At 38.7% G+C, this 26,039-nt stretch overlaps 1 protein-coding gene across 1 annotated transcript in view; it reads left to right on the forward strand.

The window, feature by feature from the left end:
* The window catches only part of HMCN1 (hemicentin 1), a 185,812-nt gene that overhangs the window by 139,673 nt on the left and 20,100 nt on the right, over positions 1-26,039 (forward strand). Inside the window, exons 60-92 of the mRNA XM_042873540.1 lie at positions 90-292; positions 517-598; positions 733-864; positions 1,099-1,248; positions 2,547-2,706; positions 3,314-3,438; positions 4,766-4,949; positions 5,116-5,213; positions 5,635-5,913; positions 6,438-6,628; positions 7,975-8,056; positions 8,803-8,939; positions 12,010-12,151; positions 13,200-13,344; positions 14,185-14,312; positions 14,705-14,861; positions 15,040-15,161; positions 15,343-15,507; positions 15,717-15,824; positions 16,087-16,224; positions 16,359-16,493; positions 16,750-17,019; positions 17,373-17,563; positions 17,931-18,144; positions 19,177-19,311; positions 19,875-20,065; positions 20,753-20,834; positions 21,578-21,847; positions 22,298-22,468; positions 22,681-22,851; positions 23,746-23,916; positions 24,463-24,633; positions 25,281-25,451. Coding sequence (XP_042729474.1) covers positions 90-292; positions 517-598; positions 733-864; positions 1,099-1,248; positions 2,547-2,706; positions 3,314-3,438; positions 4,766-4,949; positions 5,116-5,213; positions 5,635-5,913; positions 6,438-6,628; positions 7,975-8,056; positions 8,803-8,939; positions 12,010-12,151; positions 13,200-13,344; positions 14,185-14,312; positions 14,705-14,861; positions 15,040-15,161; positions 15,343-15,507; positions 15,717-15,824; positions 16,087-16,224; positions 16,359-16,493; positions 16,750-17,019; positions 17,373-17,563; positions 17,931-18,144; positions 19,177-19,311; positions 19,875-20,065; positions 20,753-20,834; positions 21,578-21,847; positions 22,298-22,468; positions 22,681-22,851; positions 23,746-23,916; positions 24,463-24,633; positions 25,281-25,451 — 5,271 coding nt within the window. The remainder of the gene's footprint in view (positions 1-89; positions 293-516; positions 599-732; positions 865-1,098; positions 1,249-2,546; positions 2,707-3,313; positions 3,439-4,765; positions 4,950-5,115; positions 5,214-5,634; positions 5,914-6,437; positions 6,629-7,974; positions 8,057-8,802; positions 8,940-12,009; positions 12,152-13,199; positions 13,345-14,184; positions 14,313-14,704; positions 14,862-15,039; positions 15,162-15,342; positions 15,508-15,716; positions 15,825-16,086; positions 16,225-16,358; positions 16,494-16,749; positions 17,020-17,372; positions 17,564-17,930; positions 18,145-19,176; positions 19,312-19,874; positions 20,066-20,752; positions 20,835-21,577; positions 21,848-22,297; positions 22,469-22,680; positions 22,852-23,745; positions 23,917-24,462; positions 24,634-25,280; positions 25,452-26,039) is intronic.

A 26,039-nucleotide genomic window follows, 5' to 3' on the forward strand; every position in this document is an offset into this window, starting at 1 on the left:
AAGATAAAGTGCAGTATTTGGGGGTTTTTTAGGTAATTTTTTTTTGCCTTCACAGAACAAAGGCAGAAATAACTGTTCTTCTTCTACAGTTCCCCCAAGCATCAAAGACCAGAGTGGAACCTCAATGGCAGTGTTGAACGTGAGAGTTGGCACCCCAGTGATGTTAGAGTGTGAAGCCAGTGCTATCCCACCACCAGTCATCACCTGGTATAAGAACAGGCGTATAATTTCAGAGTCTGCAAATATGGAGATCTTAGCAGATGGGCAAACACTGCAAATCAAGGGTGCTGAGGTAGGTAGGCTTGTGGAATGCTGCATCTGCCACTACTGTCAGGTGAATATTTTGTTCTTTATGGGTGTATCCTACTAATTGACTGTAGGAGATATATTTGTTGGAGGCCTTTCATTCTTTGAAAAGAATTTTGATTTGGCAAAACTGTTAATATCTCTATATTATAGCATTAAAATAAGATCTACATAGTAAGATATATATATTTTTAATTATTTTTATTCTAGGTTTCTGACACTGGCCAATATGTGTGCAAAGCCATAAATATTGCCGGGCAAGATGATAAAAATTTCCATCTTAACGTTTATGGTGAGCACACTCCACGTTTTCTGCAGCATTTATGTAATGTAATGTCATAGACATTGTAGAGTACAAAATTCAAAATCAGTTCATAAAAATATTTCCTAAGCAAACTACTCTTACTGCTTCCATTCAACTTCTAGTGCCACCAAATATAGAAGGCCCTGAAGAAGAGTTGATCAGTGAAACAGTCAATAATCCTGTTGCCTTCATGTGTGATGCTACTGGAATTCCTCCACCAACACTGGTCTGGCTTAAGAATGGAAAACCACTAGGTAACACTCTGTCATGCTCTTTTCTGCTCTTTTGCCCCCCTTCCTCACTTTTGGGGTACTGCTGTGCTGTTTGCAGTCTATTTTCTTGTTTCTTCTCATCTGTCTCAAGACAGACTCTTATGTTAACTGATTGGATTTTTTTTCTTTGTTTTGAAATTCTGATGAAAAAAATTCTCAAGAAGTATTTACTCTCTGTGGCCTCTTTGGAATGACTACTTGTTTGTATATTTTCAGAGAACTCCAATTCTCTTGAAGTTCATATTTTATCTGGTGGAAGTAAGCTTCAGATTGCTCGCTCTCAGCTTCTAGACAGTGGGACCTATACGTGTATTGCGTCAAATGTCGAGGGAAAAGCTCAGAAAAGTTTTGTGCTTTCCATTCAAGGTAAGACATATGAGTGCAGTGAGAATTATCAAGTAATTTCTGAGTGTGACCCTGTAAATGAGAACTGGAAAGTCTGTATCAATATTTCTGTTGTTTGCAAGCAGTGGGAAAAATTGTTAGAAGATTATATTGTTAGTCAGAAACTTGCATGAAAAAAAATACTCTTTACCTCTTATAGTAGAAGAACTTGAAAACCGTTGGGAAGGCTGTGTGTGTTTGCTGCTGATCAAATCCTTCCACCTGCTGAGTGCTGAAACTATGCTGTTTGATGAAGTGTGGAACTCTTGTGGTTTCAGAAGCAGTAATCCTCTTGCTTCTTTTCCTCCATCACTAGTAGGAAATAGGAAAGAAATCTCGACAGAATTTTCTTATTTAGATGATTATTTTCCCAATCAAATAAGAAACCCTAAATTCTCTATTTCTTGACTCCCTGTGCTTCACTCTTACACTGCAACCACCTTTGCTTTCTTCCCACTCATTTGACTAGCTTCCCAGTGTTCAGTAAGACACTTCTTGTACAGCATCTGCAGCTTTCTGCCATGGTCCCTTCCCTTGCTAGCAGTCGCTGTTTGAGGAAGCAGAGCAGGAACCATGAGCTGAGTTTGCCAGCAGGTGCAAATATGACTGCTCACCATCAGCAGGCCAAACAGAACTAAATCAGCGATGTAGTCATTATCTGGGAATGTTGTTTTTTGTGTGTCCTGGCTTGCTTGCCCATTTATCCCCAGGAATATTAAGTTGCTTGTTTGATCAAATTTAACTTAAGTTGCTTTTAATACTCAAAACTTACTAGTGGGACTAGTCTTGACTTGATGGATAACATGACTGCCTGTCTTGTTCTGTAGGAGAACTGACTAAAATGGTTTTTAGTTTTGCTGTTTAGGATGGAGTAAGTATGTGGCTGTTAAGGGCAGTGAAGCATTCCTCATGCAGTAGAGCATTTGACTGTGTACTAAGCATATGCTCAAGTGTTAAATAGGCATTTAATTGCTAGAGGCATTGTGATATGTAGTGAACTGGAATTTTGTCCTTACATTATTGCACGTTAGCCATCATTGAGCAGGTAGCTAGATATTAAATATAATGACAATTATACTTGTTTTTTTTAATATTATAAATCAGTGACTTTCAGGAATTATGAAAGTGGCTTTAAATTTATCTTTGCAAAACCTTCTCTAGAAAATATTGTAGTTTGTGTTAGAAAAACAATAAATTCTAGTACTCCCAAGCTACTGCAGCGCAACTTTTTGTGGCTTAGATTATGTCACTTGCTGATGACCCTTCTCTTCCATTCCTAGTTCCTCCTAGTATTGTCGGCTCTGAAATGTCTAGTGAGGTCGGTGTCCTCTTGGGAGAAGGCATACAGCTGGTATGCAATGCCACGGGAGTGCCAGCACCTGTTGTACAATGGCTTAAAGATGGAAAAACAGTTGCTAGTGACAACCTACAAAGAATAAGGCAAGTAAAAAAATCAGTAGGCACTGAATTCTCTTTTTGTATAATTTAAAACTTGAAGACTGTAAAGGAAGTGTGAAAGAGTTTTAGGTTTTTTTACTAATATATTACTCATTTTACATTCTAAAAAGAGAGTGTAAAGAGAGCTTAAGTCACGAGCTAGCCATATTAAGAACATCATCTCCCTGTTTAGTTTGTCATTCTAGTATTCTTTGTTACTACTTTTTAAAATTCTTTTGGTACTAAGAAATATACAATAGCTATATCTTTTTCAGTTAGTAAGTTCCCACAAGTTCATCAGATTAATACATTTTTGTAAAGATCTGTAAGTTTCATTAAGTTCCTTTAGAGGGGAAAGACCTTGATGTTTTTCATTACAGGTTCTTCAAATGCCCATTTGGAATTATATTTTGGATGGTTGAATAGGATGTATCTAAGATAAACTTCTTACCTATCTCTAATAATAATAATTTGCAGAAAATAGTGGTTTTCTAGTGAAATTCACAAGAAGATCAAGGGATTTGACTTAAATGTATGAACTTGACTGCTTATTTGCCAAGTCACAGTAATACATAAACAAACTCATGGTGTTGTATTACCTTCCTTGTAGAGTAGCTCCAGATGGCAGCACATTAAAAATCTTCAAAGCTCTCACTTCTGATAGAGGAAAATACACTTGTGTGGCTACTAATCCTGCAGGAGAAGAGGACCAAATTTTCAGCTTGAGTGTATATGGTGAGTTTTCACAGATACAAAACTGAAATTTGGTACATAATCTTTGTAAGCACTCACAAGAAATGGCCAAGAAATGAATGCTTATCTTCACTGTAATACTACAGGCGTATGTTTCCAATTTCATGTGCTGTAGATAGCACAGTATATTACGCCGGATATTCTGTAAATGATGAAATGATTGATATTACTGTTAAATGTGTTTTGAGACTAACAGAAATTGGTTCCTTTGGTATATTTCATAATAGAGGAATTCTGCTTACAGTGATTTTTTTCTTGTAGAGACACACTCGGGACTGATTTATCCTCATACTGCTTTTTTGTTTTTTAGTTAATCTGCATTATTATATATTATACTGCATTATATATATTATATATAATTCTTGTCAAAGTACATTAGTAAAACATGAGTAATATGGCAGGAAATGAATTGCTTAAGCTCTCCTCTATCCTGAGAAATTGCTTATTTAGAGTTTTAAAGAAATATGATGTTGTTTGGGATTAAATTCTTCATACACAAAAAGATATACAGGCAACAACACAGTTATTCTTTACCCTTGGGTTTTGTGGACATTGGCTGAGGCTCAAGCAATAATTAGCTTAAGTTGTCTTCCGTCCTTATAACTGTTATGGTGTATGGTGGGACCTAAGATAGCCAGAACAAGGAGCTTCATGTGCCTAAGCCTTTCTATAGTGAGTCCCTTCTTGCTCCCAAGACCAAAAGGCTTTCACACCACAAAACCAAGCAAAGAAACAGCCAAAACTGGTATTATGTTACAATTATCTTCTAGACTATTTAGCCAGTCACTTTAAAGCTTTCTGTATTTGAAAACTATCATCCTATATACCCTTAAGTTAATAAGTTATCTTTCTTCCTACACAATTCTATCTTTCACTGTATTAAAGGTTTATTGAAGTAAATATCTTAAGCAGCAAACTGTAAACTTGCATCTGGCTCTTAAAAGATGGGGATTCTCTCTAATGCTTGACCACTTGCTACCTCCTAACATTTCTTTCTTTCCTCTTGAGCTTTGGGTTCTGAGACCAAAGCTCTCCTCTGCTGTAGCCTGAACAAATAAATAAGAGGGAGTGCTGTTATCATTCTATTATGCATCTGATTTTAATTATGTAAATTACTATTTATTAGTGCTTATTATTATTGTTAGAGGTTTTACTGTTTAAAAAGATAAGACAGCCTCTTCTGATTGGAATGCCTATGGGATATTAAGTGCAGCATTTCCTAGGCTTTCAAGTATGGCAAGAATACGTATGTGGAATGAGTTTAAAAGCCGGTCTTAATACCCTCCTTTTCAACATTTACAAACTGCAGTTCCTCCAACAATAACCAACAGTAAAAGTGAACCAGAAGAACTCACTGCCCTTTTGGACACCTCCATAAATATTGGATGTACCGCTACCGGAATGCCATCTCCACAGATAAACTGGCTGAAGAATGGCCTTCCTCTGTCTGTCTCCTCCCGGATCAGGTTACTGTCCGCTGGGCAAATTCTCAGGTTGGTTTTCATTTATTTTAACTAAGCTTCCTGGGTCTTTTGCTGTATCAGCACAGTCCTGCTGGTACTGTTGGAAGCAAGAGTGAAATTTGATTCGAGCCATGCTGTAATAACAGTGTAATAGTGTATTCCATTTACAGCTGAATTAAATTGATTTTCTCCTTAGACTTGTCAGAGTGCAAATATCTGATGCTGGTGTGTACACTTGTGTAGCATCTAGCAGAGCTGGAGTAGACAACAAGCATTATAACCTTCAAATTTTTGGTGAGTTTCTCTGAAATGCTCAATGTATAGATCTATTCTTCAATTCATTTCTTAAACTTAGTCTTCAGTTTTCTTTCACACTAACACAAAGTTGTAGACATCCACGAAAGTGTATCAGACTCAAATAGAAAAACATTTACTTTTTAATGTATATGTATGTTTTTAATTGAAATTGTTTTAACCCTGGAAGAGTCCTTATTTGAATTGCCATCCATTATATGTTTTTGGTGGTTTTTTTTGAATGACTGATTATGTATAATCTTGAAGTGAATTTTAACTTAGTTACTTAACATAAGCTTATGGGGTGTGATGAGATGCAGAAGGGTAGCTGCATACTGGTTATTTTATATTCAGAACTAACTTCTGTGTGTGTACTGTTCTGTGTGTACTCTGTGTAAATCAGATCTTTGTTTCTCTGCAGTACCACCAAGTCTGGATAATGCAAGAGGAACAGAGGAAGTGACTGTAACAAGAGGCAGTTCAGCTTCACTGAAGTGTTTTACTGATGGCACTCCTGTCCCTGCTATGTCTTGGTTTAAAAATGGACACCCATTAAGCCTTGGAGCTCACCAGACTTTAAGTGACCAAGGAATGGTTCTTCATTTTGTAAAAGCAGAAATTGGTGACGTAGGCAAATACACTTGTGTAGCATCTAATAAAGCAGGAGATGTCAGCAAGCACTTTTCCCTAAAAGTGTTGGGTAAGTGTTTACCAGTTGGTTGAAGTGCTGGGTAGCAGATGTGGGGAACAATTTAAAAATCTCTAGGGATAAAAAAGTATTTTCAAGAAACATTTTTTGTGTGAAATAAGTCAAGTAAGGAAATGGAAGATAACTAAAGATGTGCATGTAAAATAATATGTATTTTTACCTAAGATTTCATGAATTCTGAAATACACTTTGGCTGGTAGAAATTCTACTTCACAGGTTGATAGTGCAGCTAAAGGTGTAACTGAATGTGTAACAGCTAAAGAGCTAATAAAAATCCTCACTGATACTATGTAATTAAGTTTTTTACCTGAGATTATTAAAGTAATTTCTAACTTCTAATTTAATTTAAAAAAATATGCAGATTACTAGAAAGAGACAGATGGAAATCCCATGAGATACCCAGTTGTACAGCCAGAAATAGCACTAGTACAGACTAATTCTAACCAACTACAAGTCTATGGGTTAGATTTTATATACTAATTCAATACACAGTGGGAGTGTTTTTCTTTCCATAGAACCACCTCAAATCAACGGTTCAGGTCAACCAGAAGAGCTCTCTGTGATTGTCAACAACCCCCTTGAACTTCTTTGCATCTCTACTGGCATTCCAATCCCCAAAATCTCATGGATGAAGGATGGGCGCCCGCTTCTGCAAAATGACAATGTTCATGTCATAAGAGAAGGGCTTCGAATAACCAGTACTCAGGTGAAACAACTGTTTCAAAGTTGTCTCAAATTGGAAACTCTGGAGAAGCATAGAGAATTGCCTGCTGTTAGAACCAACCTGACAGGTCCTAAAACCCTGTATAAAGTTCTCCTCCTGCACGTGCAGTTGGAGGATGTGCTTTTTAAGCCTTGCCTTGATTTTTTATTCAGAAAAAGTTGTAGTATTATGGTTTAAGAGTGACCTAGCATTTCTGCATCTTCTGAGCATTATTCAGGTTCATCTTAGAGTTCTAAACCTTCTTTATTTGTTCATCCTTCTTCATAGAAAGTTGAACAATCAAGGCTAGAGACTTGTGCCTTTTTTGTGTTCATTTGTGGTTTTATCTATAAGCTGTTATAAGATTACGTAACATATTATCTGTTATATAATTATATTTTATATATCTGTAGAAATCTAGTTACATATGTATTATAATCTGCATCTATACCCTGTTTATGTTAATTTCCTGTCTACTTGACCCTTGTTACTGTCACTTGCTTTTCTGTTGTTATTTTATAGTTCCTACTCAGCGTTTCTCCTCTTTCTGCTACCTCAGATTTGCCTGATACCCATTTGCTTCTCACATGCATTGGCCATAGATTGAAGAGAAAAAAACTGCCTTTGATGTAATCTGTGTGAAAGTTAAAAATAACTAAAGACAATAAAAAAGCTTTTGGATTAATTCAGACAGTAAAAGAGTCCATGGAAAAATAACATGTACAGAACTACTATAGTCAGCCAGACTGGATGTCACCAAACATGAGGGGGACGTGGCTCAGGAAGACGGACAAACAGTCTGCTGCTGGCTTTGTTTGCCAAGTAAACACTTCTTATCTCTATAATGAGAAACTTACAGAAAAGAGAAGGCATAACATTATGTTATAACATTTGGACTATGAATGTGTGCATAAAAAGGCTTCTTTGCCTACCCAGAATTTGCATAGATGGATAGCAGCTTCCATGTTCAGGATTGCCTGTTGCAGAAGGTATCACGAAGAAAAGATGTACTGGCTGGAAGTGCATTATCCTCAGAGATTATAGTCTTTCCATTCCTAAGCTACGCCTGCATAATACCATGGTCGTAAGAGATGCAAGTTTCCCAGAACTAGAGAAGAAAGGCTCTAGCCCACAGCAGGGGGTTGGAACTGAATGGCCTTTAAGGTCCCTACCAAACCAAACCCGGAGTATCAGTTTTGTGATTCTAAGAACTTTTTTCATTTATTCTCAGGCTTTCCTTATCTGTTGTCTTTACTTTTAACTGTTGCTGTCAATGTTTATATTTTAGTGCTTTTCTGAACTGTTCCCATACGCTGCAACTTTTACTGAAGTTGCCTGTGTGTTTCCAGGTGGAGGATGCAGGAAGATACACGTGTTTGGCATTTAGCTCAGCAGGGGATGATGATAAGGAATATTTAGTAAGAGTGCATGGTAGGTTTGAGGAATATTTCTTTCCTAAATTAAGCTGTAAACTATGAAGGTGTGTACAACATGTAACAGGTTACTTATTATTAAAAAAGAAATATGTGTTTTGAGAAAATGATATTATGCTTTATCATAATTAACATTTCTCAGTAAGGTTAACTCCTTTGACATGCATTAAAGAGGGAAAGTTTCATCTGATACAATTCATGCCTTCTGTTGTAAATAGGCTATAGATATTTGTATTCTGTATCTTTGTTCAGCTGAACTGAATTTATTCCACTTACAAAAAAGTATAAAGTATACTGATACCTAAGATCTTAGTTTTTCATTAGAAAAGTACATGTATATATATATTTAGGATACATTGAATGTAATATCAGTAAAGGCAGTATAAATAGAATTTCTGCGGTTCTACAGTGTGCTTCAGGTTTCTTCTTGAGGGTTGTAACTGCCATGTTTCATGATGAAGAGTTTATTGAACTTCTGTGGTCTCTGCTTTGTCTGGCTTTGATGCTAGTGCCCTTGCTGAGAATTGATTTTAATTTAATTTCTGTCGCAGTAGTTTCCAGTATGTGACTTAAAAAACAGTTTCACGTGGTGTATTTAACACAGATATTGTAAAGTAGTACTAAATTGTGGCACTGTAGTTTTGCCTTTGTCTTAAATATCAAGAAGTAAAATGCTTTTCTTAAAGTATGGTTTTAATGGTAGTTCATAACTGTGGTGTTTATTTTTCTAAATTTTTGTAACAGTTCCTCCTAATATTGCTGGTACCAGTGGTCTGCAGGACCTCACTGTGTTGCAGAACAGACAAGTTATATTGGAATGCAAGTCAGATGCTGTACCACCTCCTACAATCTCGTGGTTTAAAAATGGAGAACTTGTAGAGGTATTAGCAAATGCATTATTCGTGTTAGTCTGTTGGACCTTTTATTTTTTACACAGTGCTGGACTTTTCTTACTCTGCTCACTTTCCCCTCCACTGCAGTCAAGTTACAGTGCCTCAAATTCAAGCTGAGTTGCCCCAGTACTAATACAGTTAGTCCTCCATGAGTACCTGAAGCTAGCAAGCATGTGAAGTGGCCATCCCGCTGTTACTTGTTCTTTTTTCCTTTAGGGGGTTCCCTTGCTCCTCCTGGATCCTCTGAACAATCCTAGAAGCCTTTGGTATACTTCCTGAATGGCTTCCCAGGAAAGGTAGCTGAGAAAAGACTGCACTGTATGTTTCCTTTGGGTATATTATGCATCCTCGTACTCTAGTCGCATTTAGGAAGGAATTACAATTTTTTATGTTGGGGAAAAAAAAAGAAAAGGAAAACAAACAAAAAAAACAAACAAAATGTGTTACTAACCAACACAGTTTTGTATCAAATGCATCCCTTTCACTGATAGTTCCAAGTAGTGTTGTATAGGGTATAGAGTCCCTGGTGGCTGAAAGAAAACTAGCAAGATTAGGACAGCTTTAGTAGAATGGTGGTGGGTTTTTTTGTTTTTTTTTTTAATTTATCGTCTTTCTTAGGATCACTTAGAAATCAGATTCTTTCTGACAGATCAATTTAAATTCAGTTATTAATTCAACTTAATTTTCCCTCTATTGATCTTAATTTATTAATAAAGAGAAAACAAATTCTTCTTAATTCATAAAACATAACTCATATGTCTCCCATAGTTGTAGTCTATCAGTTGTCTTCATTCAAAGGCCTGCTACTGTGCAGTACCTGTGAGAGCCCATTCCTCAGGCTCTTCCACTGCTGTAAACAGTAACAGTTTAGAAGAATAAAATATTTGTGGAAGTGGCAAGAATAAGGTGAGCAATCATATATTACTAAGTGCTGCTGGGGAATAATACTACCTTGCATATCATACAAAAACTAGACAGAAAGAAATGTAAGAGAAGTGCTCTTCCCTTGATTTCCGGGTGCAGACTTTTTTTTATGAATCTAAGTTGGAACAAGGCCTGGAAGTTATGCATGAATACTTCTACCTCAGTCTTTCTTAAAAAGCTAGTGTTTTAAGCAGTACTTGAATTTTTTTATTTTTTTTTAATTCTACATCTTCACTAATTTAAACCATGAAAAGAAGCCACTTTTAGAAATACTTAACAGAAATAAAGCAGTGGAGCAACACTATTATGGGCCTAGATACTCAGCTGAACACCTCAGGTTTGACTTATGTAATATTAGATTTTTTGCTTCAGAGATTTGTGTTTGTTCTTGAGGACTGAAGCATCTTGGTTATGCAGTTTGACTAATTTCCCCCCTTTTGTTTTATAACAGTGTAAGGACATTCTGGACACTGAGCTCTCCTCTGACAGTAATCTCGAAAATAATGCTGTTATAAATTTTGTCCAGATGTGGGCCTCCTAATTTATCAGTTGTACTTTACGAAGCAGATGTAGTTTTATTTTGTTCACTACCATCCATTCCATCCTTCAGCTCAGCTTATATATATGTGTGCTCCAAATATCAGGAAAGCATTAGTGTCCTCCTAAATGCCTGACTGTTTTCTCAACCTCAAAAAAGTATAATAAGCTACTATTTGTGAGCATCTGGGAAAGAATTCTCCATGGCTATGAAAAGACAGGTGCTCTGTGGATGCTTATACGGCATTTGATTCCCCTCACCTTGGAAACACTGAGGTTTCACAGTGACAAAAGGTGACTGGAGGTCAAGATTCCAGACTGCAGTGTTTCCTCAATTTAAGCTATCTCTGCTTTTTGAAACAGCCCTTAATGGGTGTCTTTCCTTCTGTTTTTTTTTTTTTGTTTGTTTGTTTTGTTTTTTTGGGTTTTTTTTTCTTTTTGTTGGTTTGTTTGTTTGTTTTTCTGGTCTTCCACTGTGTTTGAAGTCAACACTAGATCTTGCTGTGTTCAATAAAGTAATTGTGCAGCACCACCACCTGCTCTAACAGAACTCTAGAAAGGTTTAGTTTGGGACAGCTTTGGTGGTCATAGTCCTTGTACTCTTCATTGATTTGGAAACATACGCAGAGTGTTATCAAAATAAGTAGGTAGGATTGTCTTGACCTAATCTATCTTTATCTGGACACTACAAGAATTGCTGAATTTGTATTTGTATCATTTCACCTTTGAGAGGCCAACACTGCTGGTTATGCTACATCTGTGCTGATGCCTGGTGTGAGACCAGAGCACTTGGATGGTAGTGCGAAGCAGTGCAGAACTGGAGATATTTTACTTGTATGCAGTGGTTTCTGTCTACAGATCTCCTAGTCAAAAGAGCAGATGGGAATGTCAGCTTTGAATGTTATCCAAAGTTCGTGTTTGTTCTTTGTTTCTTTCTTCATTTTCTTTTTTAAACTTTTTTTTTTATTCAGTCAGGTTTTCAAGCACTTGTATTTGGTAATGCTGTCAGTTGTTCATTCCATTCCAATCCACTCTAGTTATATTTAAAAAAAAGCTTTGACTTCGAAGGGCTGCTGAGCAGCTGCTCCAGAGTCATTGTAGCACTCAAAAGTGTCATGCTCTCCAATCTACAAATCCTGTCTAGTAAACTTAGAAGGCAAACTTTATGCTGTATCCTGTCTGGTCAAGGCTGAAAAATTTGCAGAACAGTGTAGAGAAACTGGTATTTTTTCTGCTTGTACTATGCATAGATTTCAAGGAAAAAATAAGAATCATGTGCTATTCATTGCCCCTTTTCTATAAAAGCCTCCAAGCCCTTTAGCATAGTAACCCTAAAAGACATCTTATTGAGGCACAAATCCCAATAAGGTTTTCAAGTTATAACCACTAAGCAATGATAACTTCTTAGAATTTGTTTTATCCTATTATCTTCATGGCTGTGAACCAGCCATGCAGTCCTCTGAAGCAGTTAAGCTAGCAGTCCCCTGAATTAACCTCAGCCTTCTTTCATAGCTGTTCTTACTCTGCACCAAAAAAAATGCACAATCTTTAGAAAAAGAACAATGGTAAAATTAAATCCATCTCTCTTTCTCTTTAGGGAACTCCTCGAATTCGAATCCTATCCAATGGGCGATATATGCAAATCAATAATGCTGACCTCGGTGATACAGCAAACTATACATGTGTGGCAAGTAATGTTGCAGGAAAAATGACCAGGGAGTTCATGCTAGCAGTACATGGTAAAGTCATGGATCCATTCTTGTGTGTTCTTCTCTTTGCATGATATTTCTGCTGGGGTTCAAACGGGAAGAAAGCATTAGAAGTCTTTTTTAACCAAGCACTGGCCACTTAGGCTGTATCTGAACTAAGGGACCAGGTGTGTTACCTCATGTGTAACCTCATCCCAATCCACAGATGTCCCCCTCACTGGGGGAGCAGCTGGGGACCCTTCACAGCTCCTTCTCTGGCTAGCTATGTTCCTGCTACACGTCCTGCCTTCATCCTGTTTTAGCAGGAGCGTTGGGCTCAATGGTCTCTTGAGGTCCCTTCCAAGCCCTGCAATTCTGTGATTCTGTGATCCTGGTTCAGAGGCAGGATATGTTCAGACTAAAAATGCAGATCCAAGACTGAGAGGTGCTCCTTGACAAATTTAGACAACTTGAAAACTGCGGCTTCTCTAAAGCTACAGGTGGGCGATGGTAGGAGTGCAGGGTTTGGAGGGCCCTGTGCATCCCAATGCCTGACCTGTATTGAAATAAGCCTGTTGGTACTTCTTGAATTTCATTGTAAACCTATCTGTTTTCTCAACTGTAGACTGATGAGAAGCAATTCTGTTCTCACACTAAAGATAAGAAAGTTTTTCCCTATATCTGTTCTGTTAATAACTCAGTCATATATGCTTCCATTACACAGAGTCCCTCCAAGGCTGTAATTTACTGTACATTTAAAATTCTTGTTTCTCCTTAATTTAATTACAACTCGGATATAATTTCGGTCTTATTCTGTTGAATTAAATGTCATAAGCTCTTCTGCAGTTTAGCTATATGATAATCCTTGCAGTAACTACCTAAAATGATGTTTAAAGTGCTTTGAAGACAGACTTTGTTTTTTATTCCATACTGAATCACAGCAAATAGCTTGTACTACACACAATGTAACTTATTTAGAGAAATTTATTGCTGTTGTTACAATCATTCCCATTGTTACATCTGTTTACGTGTGTCCAGTTTCAAGTAGTGCAGCCTAAGAGTTCTTTTACTGATACCATCTGGGATTTTCCCTTAACAGTGGCTCCAACAATTCAAAGTAGCTCTCAGACTGCTGTTGTCCATTTAAATGCATCTGCTGTTCTGGAGTGTAGTGCAGAAGGAATACCAACCCCCAGAATTACATGGAGGAAAGATGGGGCTGTTTTTAATGGAAACAATACAAGGTATTGTCCCATAGTCAAAATAAGTATTCTTCCCAGTTTTTAAAGAATACACCAGGTACATAAAGCTTAGACATCCAGGACTTGTAAATGAATTTTGGTTTCACAGCTCAGAATTGCTGTTCATACTTTCATTTCAAATAGACCCAAATATGAAAAATGCAGTGGTAGAAATAGTGGTTTGGAGAAGCTGTTGTATACAAAAGTAGCAGTACAGAGGATTTCAACCTTTTATTGTAAAAAATTAAAAAGGACAAAAAAAAAAAAAAAAAAAGATTTCGAACAATACATTTTTTTATATTGAAGTTTTTATGATGAAGCTAAGCAATGTCATGCAGACCAAAAGCTCCTTGAATATCCTTTCTAATTTCTGATATGGGTAAAACTTTATACATATGGTCTAACATCAACATTTATTATAGTAAATGGTTTCTGTCTTCTGACTGTTTGGGGGGAAAGTAGCTAGACATTTTCTAGAACTGAGCAAATGCTTAAGAATTCAATAATATTTCAAAGCAAAAATAAAATATACAATTACATACTTTTTTTTTTATTAAATGAATGTATATAAATAAAATGTTCTGGACATCTGCAAATCTGTCATCATGTATGTAGAAGCACGGTGTCAATTTGATTTTATAACTTCTGTGAAAAATGGATGTGCTGGGAGACAGTAGCCATGATAAGTGTAATAAATGAGAAAACTGTAGGTGCCCAAGTTAGACACCATGTCTTGAGACTACTGTTGTGCAGCCTATGTCATCTGTGTCTTCTGCCTTGTCAGGATAGCTAATGGTTCTGTTGATTGGGTGGTGGGGGAAGAACTATGTGGCTTTGTTTCAGATATTCCATATTAGAGGATGGATCTCTACAAATCCACTCAGCACGTGTTGCTGACACAGGAAGATACGTCTGTATGGCAACTAATGCAGCCGGCACAGAGCGCAAACAAATTGATCTGCAAGTCCTTGGTAAAAGTTTTGGTTTTAGATAATCATACATGTTTTCACAAGTCTAAAGTACGCTTGTATCATTTTTCCTGTTCAGACTGATACACTTGGAAGTTATGCTCTTTTTCAGTTACTCTGTTTTGTTTTGTTTTGTTTTGTTTTGTTTTTAAATGGGAATTTACAACCCAAAAGTTTATGAAAAGAAAACATTTTTTTTCCTTGTTACCTGTCATGTGCACAACACCTGGAAATAGAAAGACTGGACACATCCAATGCTTCATGTTTAGTAGGTTCATTACCACCAAATTACTCTATTTATAATAAGTAAATGTGTTCAGGCAGCGCAGCACTGTATATAGGTATGTGTGCATGCGTGCAATTATTTTGAGTAATTAGGCTTTGTTTGTTTTTAGTGCCTCCAACTATTGCTTCTGGACGTACTAATATTACAGTTACTGTAAATGTGCAAACCACATTGCCCTGCGAAGCCACTGGAATTCCCAGGCCAGCAGTTAGCTGGAAGAAGAATAGGCATCTGCTTACTCTTGACCAGAACCAGAATACTTACAGGTGAGGGATGTTTTCTTTTCACTGTGGGTTTAAAATTTATGAGGATTACCTTGGCACTTTAAAAACTATCCATACATAAATGTAATTTTATATAGCCAACAAAATTTGTTGTCTGATTACTTGAGAAGAAAAGGAAGTATTTCACTGGCTTTTACTTTCTTCTCTTTTCTTTGTTCAGACTTCTGTCTTCAGGTTCCTTAGTAATCATTTCCCCCACTGTGGATGACACTGCTGTCTATGAGTGCTCTGTATCAAATGATGCAGGAGAAGATCAAAGAGCAGTTGAGCTCACTGTTCAAGGTAAAGGGGATATCACTTTACAGGTGTATGGCACCTAGAACTTCTTTGGGATATACCAATGCTAGGATGAGACTTTTGTTTATTTTATGATATCCTTAAGTCTTTGGTATTGCTAAGAAGGTATCTTTCTAGAATTCATAACAAATGAAAATGGACTAACAACACTGATATTTGTTTTTAGTGCCCCCATCCATAGCAGATGAAGCCACAGATCTCTTGGTAACAAAGCTGTCTCCAGTAGTAATTTCCTGCACTGTCTCGGGGGTTCCTGTTCCCTCGGTTCATTGGACCAAAAATGGCGTAAAGTTGCTTTCCAGAGGAGATGGCTACAGAATTCTCCCTTCAGGTACTGTGCATGGCTGGAGTCCAGATACAGAAAACACTAGCAAAGGGGACTGATTATGCACATCTAGAAGTAGTTAATTAGATACAAACAACTCCTTAAAAAAAGGAAATACTTTATTTAGAATAAAAATATAGACCTCTTAGGAAGAGTGCTGCTCTGTGGATGCAGGGTACTGCTGGGTGCTGTAATGCACTCTCTCTCTGCTGTAGGTGCTGTTGAAATTCCTGCTGTTCAGTTGGCACATGCAGGTCGGTACACCTGTGTGGCCCGGAACACGGCTGGCTCTGCTCATAGGCATTCCACTCTTCATGTTCATGGTAAGGTGTGAAAAGAAAATGTATTATGTCAGAAAACGTTGCCTGCATAATACATGGCTGTGCCACAGAGTAAAGATGAGCACAGATTGGACTGTCAATAGAAGAGCACTTGCACTGAGCTCTTCATAAAGATGACAGAATCCAGCTAGCTGTTGTTAATTCAGCCTTCTTAGGCTTTCGGTTACGTAATTTAAATGTCTTCTGTATTTTCTAGCCTTGAAAGTTTACCAGTTGGCATTTTGCCTTTCATTTTGTTCTACAGAACCACCCATCATCCAAATTCAGCCAGGGATGCTGGATGTCATTGTGAACAATCCCATTCTGTTACCATGTGAAGCAGTGGGAACACCTCAACCCGTAATAACATGGCAAAAGGAGGGTATCAATATAATGACAACAGGTATCCTCTTACAATCTGTAATTCAACTCGATTTGCTGGAATTCAGAAACTTTCTCTCTGTTTTGTGAATGTCCAAATTCATTCTTTTTAGAAAGAAAAAAGAAACTACCATACTTTGCTTACATTTGTTTCAGGAAACAGTTATATGGTTCTTCCCAATGGCAGCTTACAGATTACAGAATCAACTGTTGAAGATGCTGGCACTTACACGTGTGTTGCTCAAAATCCAGCTGGCACTGCTTTGGGGAAAATCAAACTGAAAGTTCAAGGTAAATAAAATTCTAAGCTCTTGTAGTGATTTATAGACGAGAAATTCATGCATGTTTTCTGTTTGCAAAAACTAAATAGAAGCAACACAACAGGTCCTAATGCTTTCCTATGTGATGTGACATGAAGTAGAGCCCAGGAGGCTTATTCCCTTCTGGTTGTCTACTTCAGAATCAACTTTTAGGCTTGTTTTCACTGAGAATTCCATGTTTCTTACATCATCTCAATCTTTTCTAAATTTTCATAATCCTTTTTCAGTCCCTCCTGTCATCAAGTCCCAGCCAAAGGAGTATGTTGTTCCTGTTGATCAATCTGTCACTCTACAGTGCAAGGCTGAAGGCAACCCTGGGCCAGAGATCAGTTGGCATAAAGATGGCCAGCAAGTAACGGAATCCATGAGAAGAAGAATCCTTAGCACTGGGGCGCTGCAGATTGTGCTTGTGCAGCCTGGTGACACGGGCCGTTACACATGCATAGCTGCAAATGTGGCAGGGTCCAGCAGTTCCAGCATGGAACTTGTTGTGCAGAGTGAGTGTGGCTGTGTGGAAACAAGGTGTACTATAACAGCATGGACCTATGGAGGGTGAGAAGCTGGGATGTAAGGGAGAGGTTCAGGAAAATGGTGCTATTTGATCTGTGAATTTTATTGTTTTGTAGTATTAAGCCAGTTTCTCAAACTCAGGATGAGCATTACATTCCTTTAAGTCAGTTTCTTTTTTATTGCATGTATTTCACACACTGTGGCATGCTTAATAGATAGTCATTGGTAGATACAAGAAACAATACAGAAGATCCAGATTTCTTCAATCCAGTATGGTATGTTTTTACAGAAGAAGGAACTTTAAAAGGTTTATTGAAATGCATACGTATTCTTTTTATAGCTCCACCCAAGATTCACAATAGGGAGGCATATTACACGGTCACGGAGGATTCCCGTGCTGTTCTGGCCTGTGTGGCAGATGGAATTCCAACACCAGTAATAAACTGGAAGAAGGACAATGCACTGTTAACAGAGATAGTGGGAAAATACAAGACTGTGCCAGGTGGAGACCTCATTTTGGACAATGTTGTTGTAAGTTCACTAAATTTAAGATGTGACTTGACTAGCTTGGATGTGATGCAACACTACTTCTCTTCATTTTCACCAGTTTATGGGTTAGTCTCTTATTTTGTTTTCTTGTTAATATTTCAAAGTCTTTGTAAATGTTTCATTTTCCATTGTTTAGTAAAATATCTGCAAAAAACTTGTAGTCATAATTTCTCAGAATGGACAAAAAAAAGTGTAAGGTCATCTTTCAAAAACACAGGAAGCAAGAGTTGAGATGAACTTCTCTACCAAATGCTATTTCCAAATGTTTTGATATTCCACTGCCATTACAAGCTGTAAGATTGTGTAAGATACAGCACAACTGAAATTTCCCCAACACTTTTTCTTTCAGCCTGAAGATTCTGGCACTTATACCTGTACTGCCAAGAATGCTGCTGGAGAAGACGCACATTCTGTCACACTGGTTGTTCACGTGCTCCCAGCTTTTACTGAACTGCCTGGAGATGTAACTTTGACTAAAGGAGAACAACTTAGATTAACTTGCAAAGCAACTGGGATACCTGTGCCCAAAATAACTTGGACTTTTAATAATAACATCATTCCAGGTGGGAAACAGTTATTGGTCATTCTGCTCTAGATTTTTCCTTTCGCAGCACTGCGATTATTTATTTTTTTAATATTGATTGATTTAGCATAAAGAAAAGAAAAAACCTAGAGCTAATAAACTTGTTAGGCAGTGATTAAGTGCGGAATAAATATCTTAAGTATTATGCAATAGTGTAATTAAACTGCTCCTGAGACACAGCTGCAAGAAGGATAATTAAGAAATTGTCCCTATTCTATAGCCAATAATGTAACACATTAAAAACACACAGTATTTAATTACATTTACTCAACATCCAACAACTAAAACTATTTCTCTCAAGTATGAAGAAAGTCTCAGCAGTGCAAAGAATACAGATGCACGAAGCTTCAAATTGAAGGACAACTTTTGTGAATATGTGCACAAGGGGAAATTATAACTGTGACTTTTCTGTGCAATTCTGAGTCTTAGAAATGAAATGGCATGATGCCATTTCTGCTGAATAGCACTTTAATTCATAGAATTATAGAATCATAGAATTGCAAGGTTGGAAGCAACCTGCAAGATCATCGAGTCCAACCATCCTCCCATCACCACTGCTACCACAAGCACTAAACCACATCTCACAGCTCCTCATCCGAATGCCTCTTGAACACTGCCAGGGACGGCAACTCCACCACCTCCCTGGGCAGCCATTCCACTGCCTGACCACTCTCTGAGAGAAAAAGTTCTTCCTTATGTCCAACCTAAACCTCCTCTGGTACAACTTGCCATTTCCTTGGGTCCTGTTCATTGCCTGGGAGAAGAGGCCAAACCCCTCCTCATCACAACCTCCTTTCAGGAAGTTGTAGAGAGCAATGAGGTCTCCTTTGAGCCTTCTCTTCTCCAGACTGAACAATCCCAGCTCCCTCAGCTGCTCCTCATAAGACTTGTGCTCCAGACCCCTCACTAGTTCAAACAGTCTTAAGAAATATCAGCTTAAGAAATATTAGCTATTGAAATGCATATGTTTAAAATCATCAAAGTGATCCTTTACTGTGTGTTCTCCCTTCAGCACAGTATGATGATGTAAGTGGACACAGTGAACTTGTTATTGGAAGAGTATCTAAAGATGACTCTGGTACCTATGCATGCACAGCAGAAAATGAAGTTGGCTCCATCAGAGCTATTGGTTTTGTGTATGTCAAAGGTATGTATGAATAACAGCAGTTGTGATCACTGTCAGAGTTTCCTGCAGCCATGTTCATATTAACAGAGAATCACAGAATCATAAAATTTGATTTGGGTTGGGAGGGACCACAAAGATCATGTAATTCCAACCCCCTGCCATGGGTTTGTTGCCACCCAGCAGATTAGACTGTGCAGAGGCCCATCCAGTCTGGCCTTCAGCACCTCCTGGGATGGGGCATCCATAACTTCTCTAGGCAGCTTGTGGCAGTGCCTCACTACCCTCTCAGTAAAGAATTTTGAAATACAATTGTGGGCTGCAAGCACACACTGCTCATTTGCATCAAGCTATTTGTCCACCAGAATGCCAAACTCTTTTTCCACATGGGTGCTCTTCTTCTCTCAGTCTGTGCATTTGTCACATATTATTTGGTACCTGGTCTTTGGATGAATGGGAACAAAATAGAAACGGATTGAAATTCACGTTTTGTCTTAAGGTTAGGGATGAACAATTCCTTTGAACCATTCCATTCAGAGTATTTTATTTTGACTCTACTATTTGTATGCTACCAACTGTTTTTTTAGAGCCTCCGGTCTTCAGAGGGGACTACTATCCTAGCCGAATTGAGCCCTTGGGTGGTAATGCTGTGCTGAACTGTGAAGTCAGAGGGGATCCACCTCCAACCATCCAGTGGAGCAAAGAAGGAGTGGGCATTCAGATTAGCAAGAGGATCCGACAGCTTAACAATGGTTCTCTTGCTATCTACGGCACTGTTGTGAGTCACTGGTCTGTTGTGATGTGTTTTTGTGTTGCAGTTAATGATTCCAGATCATACTGTTTTGAAAGAGTGAGACTGGATATTTAATCCAGTTTGCTTTACCTTTAACAAATATTCATATAATTCCCTCTAGAATCATACTCAAATTACTGTAACAAAAACAAAAATAAGGATACTGTCATTTCCTTTAATTGTCAGAAAGACTGTATCTACATACCATTATTTGGTGTATGAGATCTTGATGATACCCAATTAAAAGGAAATTTTGTTTTGAACCTTTAAAAGACCTTGGGTTCTGCCCATTCAGATCAGCTGAAAAGCAATTGCAAGCCTTGTAACATCCGAGTTCCTAATAGAAATGACAAGACCCTTTCCCCATGCCCCATGGCTGTAAATCCATGTCTGTATTTTAGAGTAGAGTTAGAAACAATAGCTTCTTCGGAGCTATTTAGGAAAAAAAGAGATCTGGTCTGAATTAAAGAAAAAAATGCAATAATTGCAGTAAAGATAATTTACAGTATCATCTATTTATAAAGGCAATATGCTTGCATACTGTAGAATCTAACAGTGTGCCTCTTTGAATTCAGTGTATGCATGTTGTACTGCAGATTCACTTGCATGAGGTAAACTGAAACCCTTGTTATATCCATGTGGGTACATGACTATTTGCCTTTTGTTCTTTAGAACGAAGATGCTGGTGACTACAAGTGTGTGGCAACCAATGATGCTGGTGTGGTGGAACGCACTCTAACACTCACCCTTCAGAGTAAGGCGCTAAATGATAAGCTTCATGCCATTAAATCAGAGCAGTAATCTCCCTTATTGCAGTAATCTGCAGTATTTGCAGCTCCCATTGGTTTTGAAGGTTGAGCACCTCACTATTCTTTAGGTTGATTAATCTCATCTTTCACTGTTAGTAATGAAGCTGACAACTGAGATCAAGGAAGGAAAGCACATGGACGATGATGTAGCTTATTCATGGGGATGAGCTGGGGATGAATCACCTTCTGAAAACGGTCCATTTCTCTCAGTTGTATGTAGAACTGGATTAAACTAGACCAGACCTTTAAATTGAGGAAGTTACATGAGAATAATGCCAATATTTTATGTTTTACAGAAATATTATTTTGTATTTTTTTTTTCTACTGGTTATAGAATTTTTTCTCTGATGGTTGAGGTAGTAGACTCAAGCAACCTGGATGTGTTCATTATATCTCAGTTGCCTTCAGGCCATGGTTAGTAGCATCTTTCAGCAGATTTTTAAAAATGTAGTATAGGAAGACTCTGTCCCAGTCCCAACTTTGGCCCTCAGTTTGCTACACATTAAAAACAGTCTTATCAGTGTTGTTTTAACTTGTGTGTTCTATCATTTGACAGTAGAAGATCAATGATAATAATCTGTCAAAATAAAGAGACTAGGTTGTTTTGCCCTTTCTGACCAGACTTCTAATACTTACTATAATGGAAGAACGTACCCATGTGCTGTTGCCTAAAGCCTTTCTCTTTCAGGTCCTCCAGTCATCACCATTGAGCCTGCATGGACCACTGTTGAAGCTGGTGGTACAGCAATGCTGAACTGCCAGGCCAGTGGAGAACCCCCTCCAGCCATCAGATGGTCCCGCCAAGGTCATCCACTTGTGAGCGATGACAGGGTGACTGTCTTGCCTAATGGCTCCCTGCATATCACTGCAGTACAGAAGGAAGATACATCTGAATATGAGTGTGTAGCGAGGAATCTAATGGGATCTGTGCTTGTTAGAGTTCCACTGACTGTCCAGGGTAGGTGCACAAAATACAGGGCAATAACTTTCAAACTAGTAGATTCCAGCATTAATTGACAGTAACAACAAGACTTATCCCTTCCATGTACGAATTAGGTGTATGTTAGACCTGTTCTGAGATGTCTTAGTGGGTTTGTGCTTCATGTTGTTGTGTTCCTCTGATTGCACTCATCTAGTTGTACATAAATAATAATGAAAGATCCTGAACTTGATGCCATCCTCAGAATATATATAATCATGTCTCTGAAGAAAAGCATTTAGGACCATAAACTATTTCAGAGCATCTGGGGTGATCTCTGAATTAATAAATTTCTGCAGTACTGAAGGCATGAAGCAGGTTGGATTTCCAAGCATGGCCTCTGACGTACATTTTGTTCTTTCCTCTCTCAGTCTAAGAGCTGTCATCATAAGTACATGTTCCCAACAGAGCACATTTTTCCCACTGCAGTGCACGGTGGATTTTCGGATTGGCTTGAATGGCAACCTTGCAGCGTAACATGTGGTCAGGGTGTGCAGGAGCGCGCTCGTAGATGCAACAACCCCCTCCCAGCAAATGGTGGGAGACCATGTGAGGGGCCTGACACAGATGTGCGCAGCTGCCACAACAAGCCATGTCCAGGTATTTAATAGACTGATATTTTTAATTTGCCTTATGTCAGGTATCTCAGTAATATACCATTTTCACCATGGACCTTCATGACAGATGGATTTTTCTGACAGGTTGAAATTCATCTTGAGTTTTGTGGAAAGGAAATATATGCACACACAGTTTTCTGTTTGTTTGTTTGTTTTAAAGTATTTTAATTAAAGCTGAAAATTTCTGTTTCTTAGTTGATGGCAACTGGTCCGAATGGGGGCTTTGGGAGGAGTGTTCAAAGAGCTGTGGAGAAGGGAACAGGACCAGAACCAGAACCTGCAGTAACCCACCAGCCCAGCACGGCGGGAAGCCATGCAATGGCAGTGCTGTGGATTTCATCATGTGCAAAGTTGGGCCTTGTCCAGGTAAGAGAACGTTATTGTAGAATGGGCTGTGTAAGGGGCTTTTTTTCAACAATTTCTTTCTTTTCCCTACTCAATAAAAATGCTGATTTTGTTTTTTGATGTGGCCCATCTGCTCACAGAGTAGCATTTGCTACTCTAAACCCACCCCACAAAACCTATTAAAATGGAAAAAATAAAGGCCACATAAAGCACACTAATTAGAATTTAAGAAATTAGTGGTACTTCTGCTTTTAAAATTTTCAGTCATGTGTGTTTTTCCTAGCTAGCTGCATGTTATGGTTTCTTTCCTGTCTTGGTACTACTTACTGCATTTGACAGGATGTAGTTTATTCATAGCCCGTCACTGCTGGCACGTTTCCTTCTGCGGAGTTTTCATTATATGGATTTTTCCCATTCTCCTGGCTTTGCTGCCGCCACGAAGTTAAGTGTCCATCCACAGCCTGAGATTCATTTCTGTAGATCTTGGTAACAGAGTCATTCTGACCTCTGCTTGCTGGTACCCAACAAAGGCAGTGTGCCAGGCTTTTGCTAGCATGCCCTTCCCAGGCTGAGACCTTTGGCCTAACACAGGGCAATCACATCCACTTAACACCAGATGTGATCAAATCATTCTGTTCTACTGTTCAAAGGTTCTAATCAGGTGAGGAGATACATTCAGGAAATGGAAAGGATCTCTCTTTTGGAAACTTCTCATCTGGTTCAGCTGTTGCTCGAAGCAAAGGTTTTTTAAGGGCTTATGCAGAGTATTTTATTGATTGATATTTCAAAAGGTAGTGGATTTTTTGTTTTGCTTTTGTTTGTTTTTATTTATTTTGTCGTCGGCTGTGTAGCTGTAATGTCAAGTTAAAGCAGCTGTATGGTTTAAACAGTAGTGTGGCTGTGCTGACTTTGCAGTTGATGGTGAGTGGAGCTCCTGGCTTCCATGGGGCCCATGCAGTGAGAGCTGTGGGAAAGGCACCCAGACGCGGCTGCGGCTCTGCAGCAGCCCCCCTCCCTCACATGGTGGGTCCCACTGTCACGGGCCTGATGTGCAAAGGCAGGTCTGCAGCAAGAGGCGCTGCCCAGGTAAGATATGTCAGATAGAAAGAGGCGAAATGGCAGTTTCCAAATTCTGTTTAAGTTATATCTAATGCTTTTCAGTTCTAAAACTGTAATCCCTGAAAAAATTCCATTCAAGCCTTCTATTTTCAGAGGTCCCTCCCAGTCTTCAGCATTCCTTTGTAGACCTAACATGTGGGATTTCTTCTCCAGTCCTTGCATCTCCTCCATTACGCAGCATCCTGAATCTTTGGCTGTTACATTACAGTCTGCCCAATGTGGTGATTTCAGGGTCTACTTTATGCATGAATATCTATAGATAATGGAATGGCTGAGCATGAGGACTCAGTGATCCCTGACCATGTATGTAGCAGGACCACAACTTATCTACAGATCGTGCTGTTCTCCAGCTTTCACTCCTGAAAATCCATATGTATAAACCCCTGTGTATCTGATATGTTCTACAGGGAGGGTCAGTAATGTACAGCAATCAGGCACCCTGATGTAACTCTGACTCACTTTATCTCCAACATCAGAGGCTGTAACTGTTCCTTGCTGTGCCTTTCTCATCAGTGGACGGAAAGTGGGCCCCGTGGGGCAGCTGGAGTGCCTGCACTGTGTCCTGTGGTGGAGGCAGCAGTCAGAGAACACGCCAATGCTCAGACCCAGCCCCACAGTTTGGAGGTCACAGATGTGAAGGAAATGACATACAAGTTGATTTTTGTAACAGCGATCCTTGTCCTGGTGAGTGCTTTCAGTTAACCTGCTTGTCCACTTGATGAATTTGTAGGGATGGATGAGAGGAAGGAAGACCTCCACAAATCACATTTGTACTCCCAATATATGCAGAAAAATCAGGGAAGAGGTAGATGGCAAGATAATCTCTCCATCTCTAAGTAAGACTGGGGCATTTTAAACACTCCTTGGGAACACAAACCAGCAGCAGCTGGTGTATAAGCTCCTGCAAGACTGTCAGAGGTCTCAGAAACTCAGAATCACATAGTCTGGAAAAGGCCTGGAAGGTCATCAGTCATCAAGCTGACCTGGTTGTGCACTTCTATAAAGTCACAGCTGTCCAGGCACAAAGTACTACAAATCTGAACTCTGCAACTCACACCATGATCTGGTGACTTGCTCTGTTAGTGAGATGTGCTGCATGTTTTCTGCATTAGTCACCTAATGAGCTGTAGTGTTCTGGAGTTGGTTATTACACACCAAGAAATCACTGAATGCTGGACAAGATAACTTGATCTTAAGTCTGGCTTTTGCTTTTTGTTTACGAAAAGAAAATAGGTTATAGGAATATAGGAATATTTTCCTACCTTGAATGTCTGTTTTTATTATGTACTATTAAGGGAAAGTCGCATAAAATCTGACATTTATTTTCACAGTTCATGGCAGCTGGGGCCCTTGGGGCAGCTGGGGAGCGTGCAGCCGCTCGTGCAACGGCGGGCAGGCAAGGCGGTACCGGGGCTGTGACAGCCCTCGCCCCAGCAGTGGCGGCAGGGCCTGCACAGGGGCTGACATGCAGATCCAGCGGTGTGGCACTGACTTGTGCCCTGGTGAGTGCCTCCATAGTGCTACACGTCACACAGGATGGATGTGGGATGGTTGTGCTGTAAGAGGAATGGGGAACATTCCTTTTGTTATTTGCAATTTCATACAATGTAGAAATCCACTCTCATTTTTTTAAATGACCATCACTTACCATGATTTCCTCTTTCACATGCTAGATTTTACCAAAATGAGTTAGAATAATCCTTAACAGGAAAACGTATATGAAAATATCTCGTAAACCTAATAATTTTGCTTTTGCTTTATGGTAAATACAGTTTTTGAGGCTCCCAGCAAACTTCCATAATTTATTCCAGGAGCAGGCAAGGATGCTAAGTCCATGTGTTTTAAATCAAATTATGATCAAAGCAGTTAACTGATTTATTAACTCAAGAATCAGTGACCTTACACATTCAGGATCAGTGCTGGCAATATAGGATATAAACCACTATGCTAGAGACTTACTAAACACCCACAAATGTCTAAGCTTCCTTCCATAATTCACCCTAGAAAAGGGTTTTAATTAAATTACTAATATTTTTACTATAATAAATCATTAAATCCCTCCTCTGTGCATACCCCCATACCTTCATCAT

Source organism: Lagopus leucura, unplaced genomic scaffold (genome assembly GCF_019238085.1).
Source record: "Lagopus leucura isolate 7727_CA_CO unplaced genomic scaffold, USGS_WTPT01 Super-Scaffold_100009, whole genome shotgun sequence".
Classification (NCBI taxonomy): domain Eukaryota; kingdom Metazoa; phylum Chordata; class Aves; order Galliformes; family Phasianidae; genus Lagopus; species Lagopus leucura.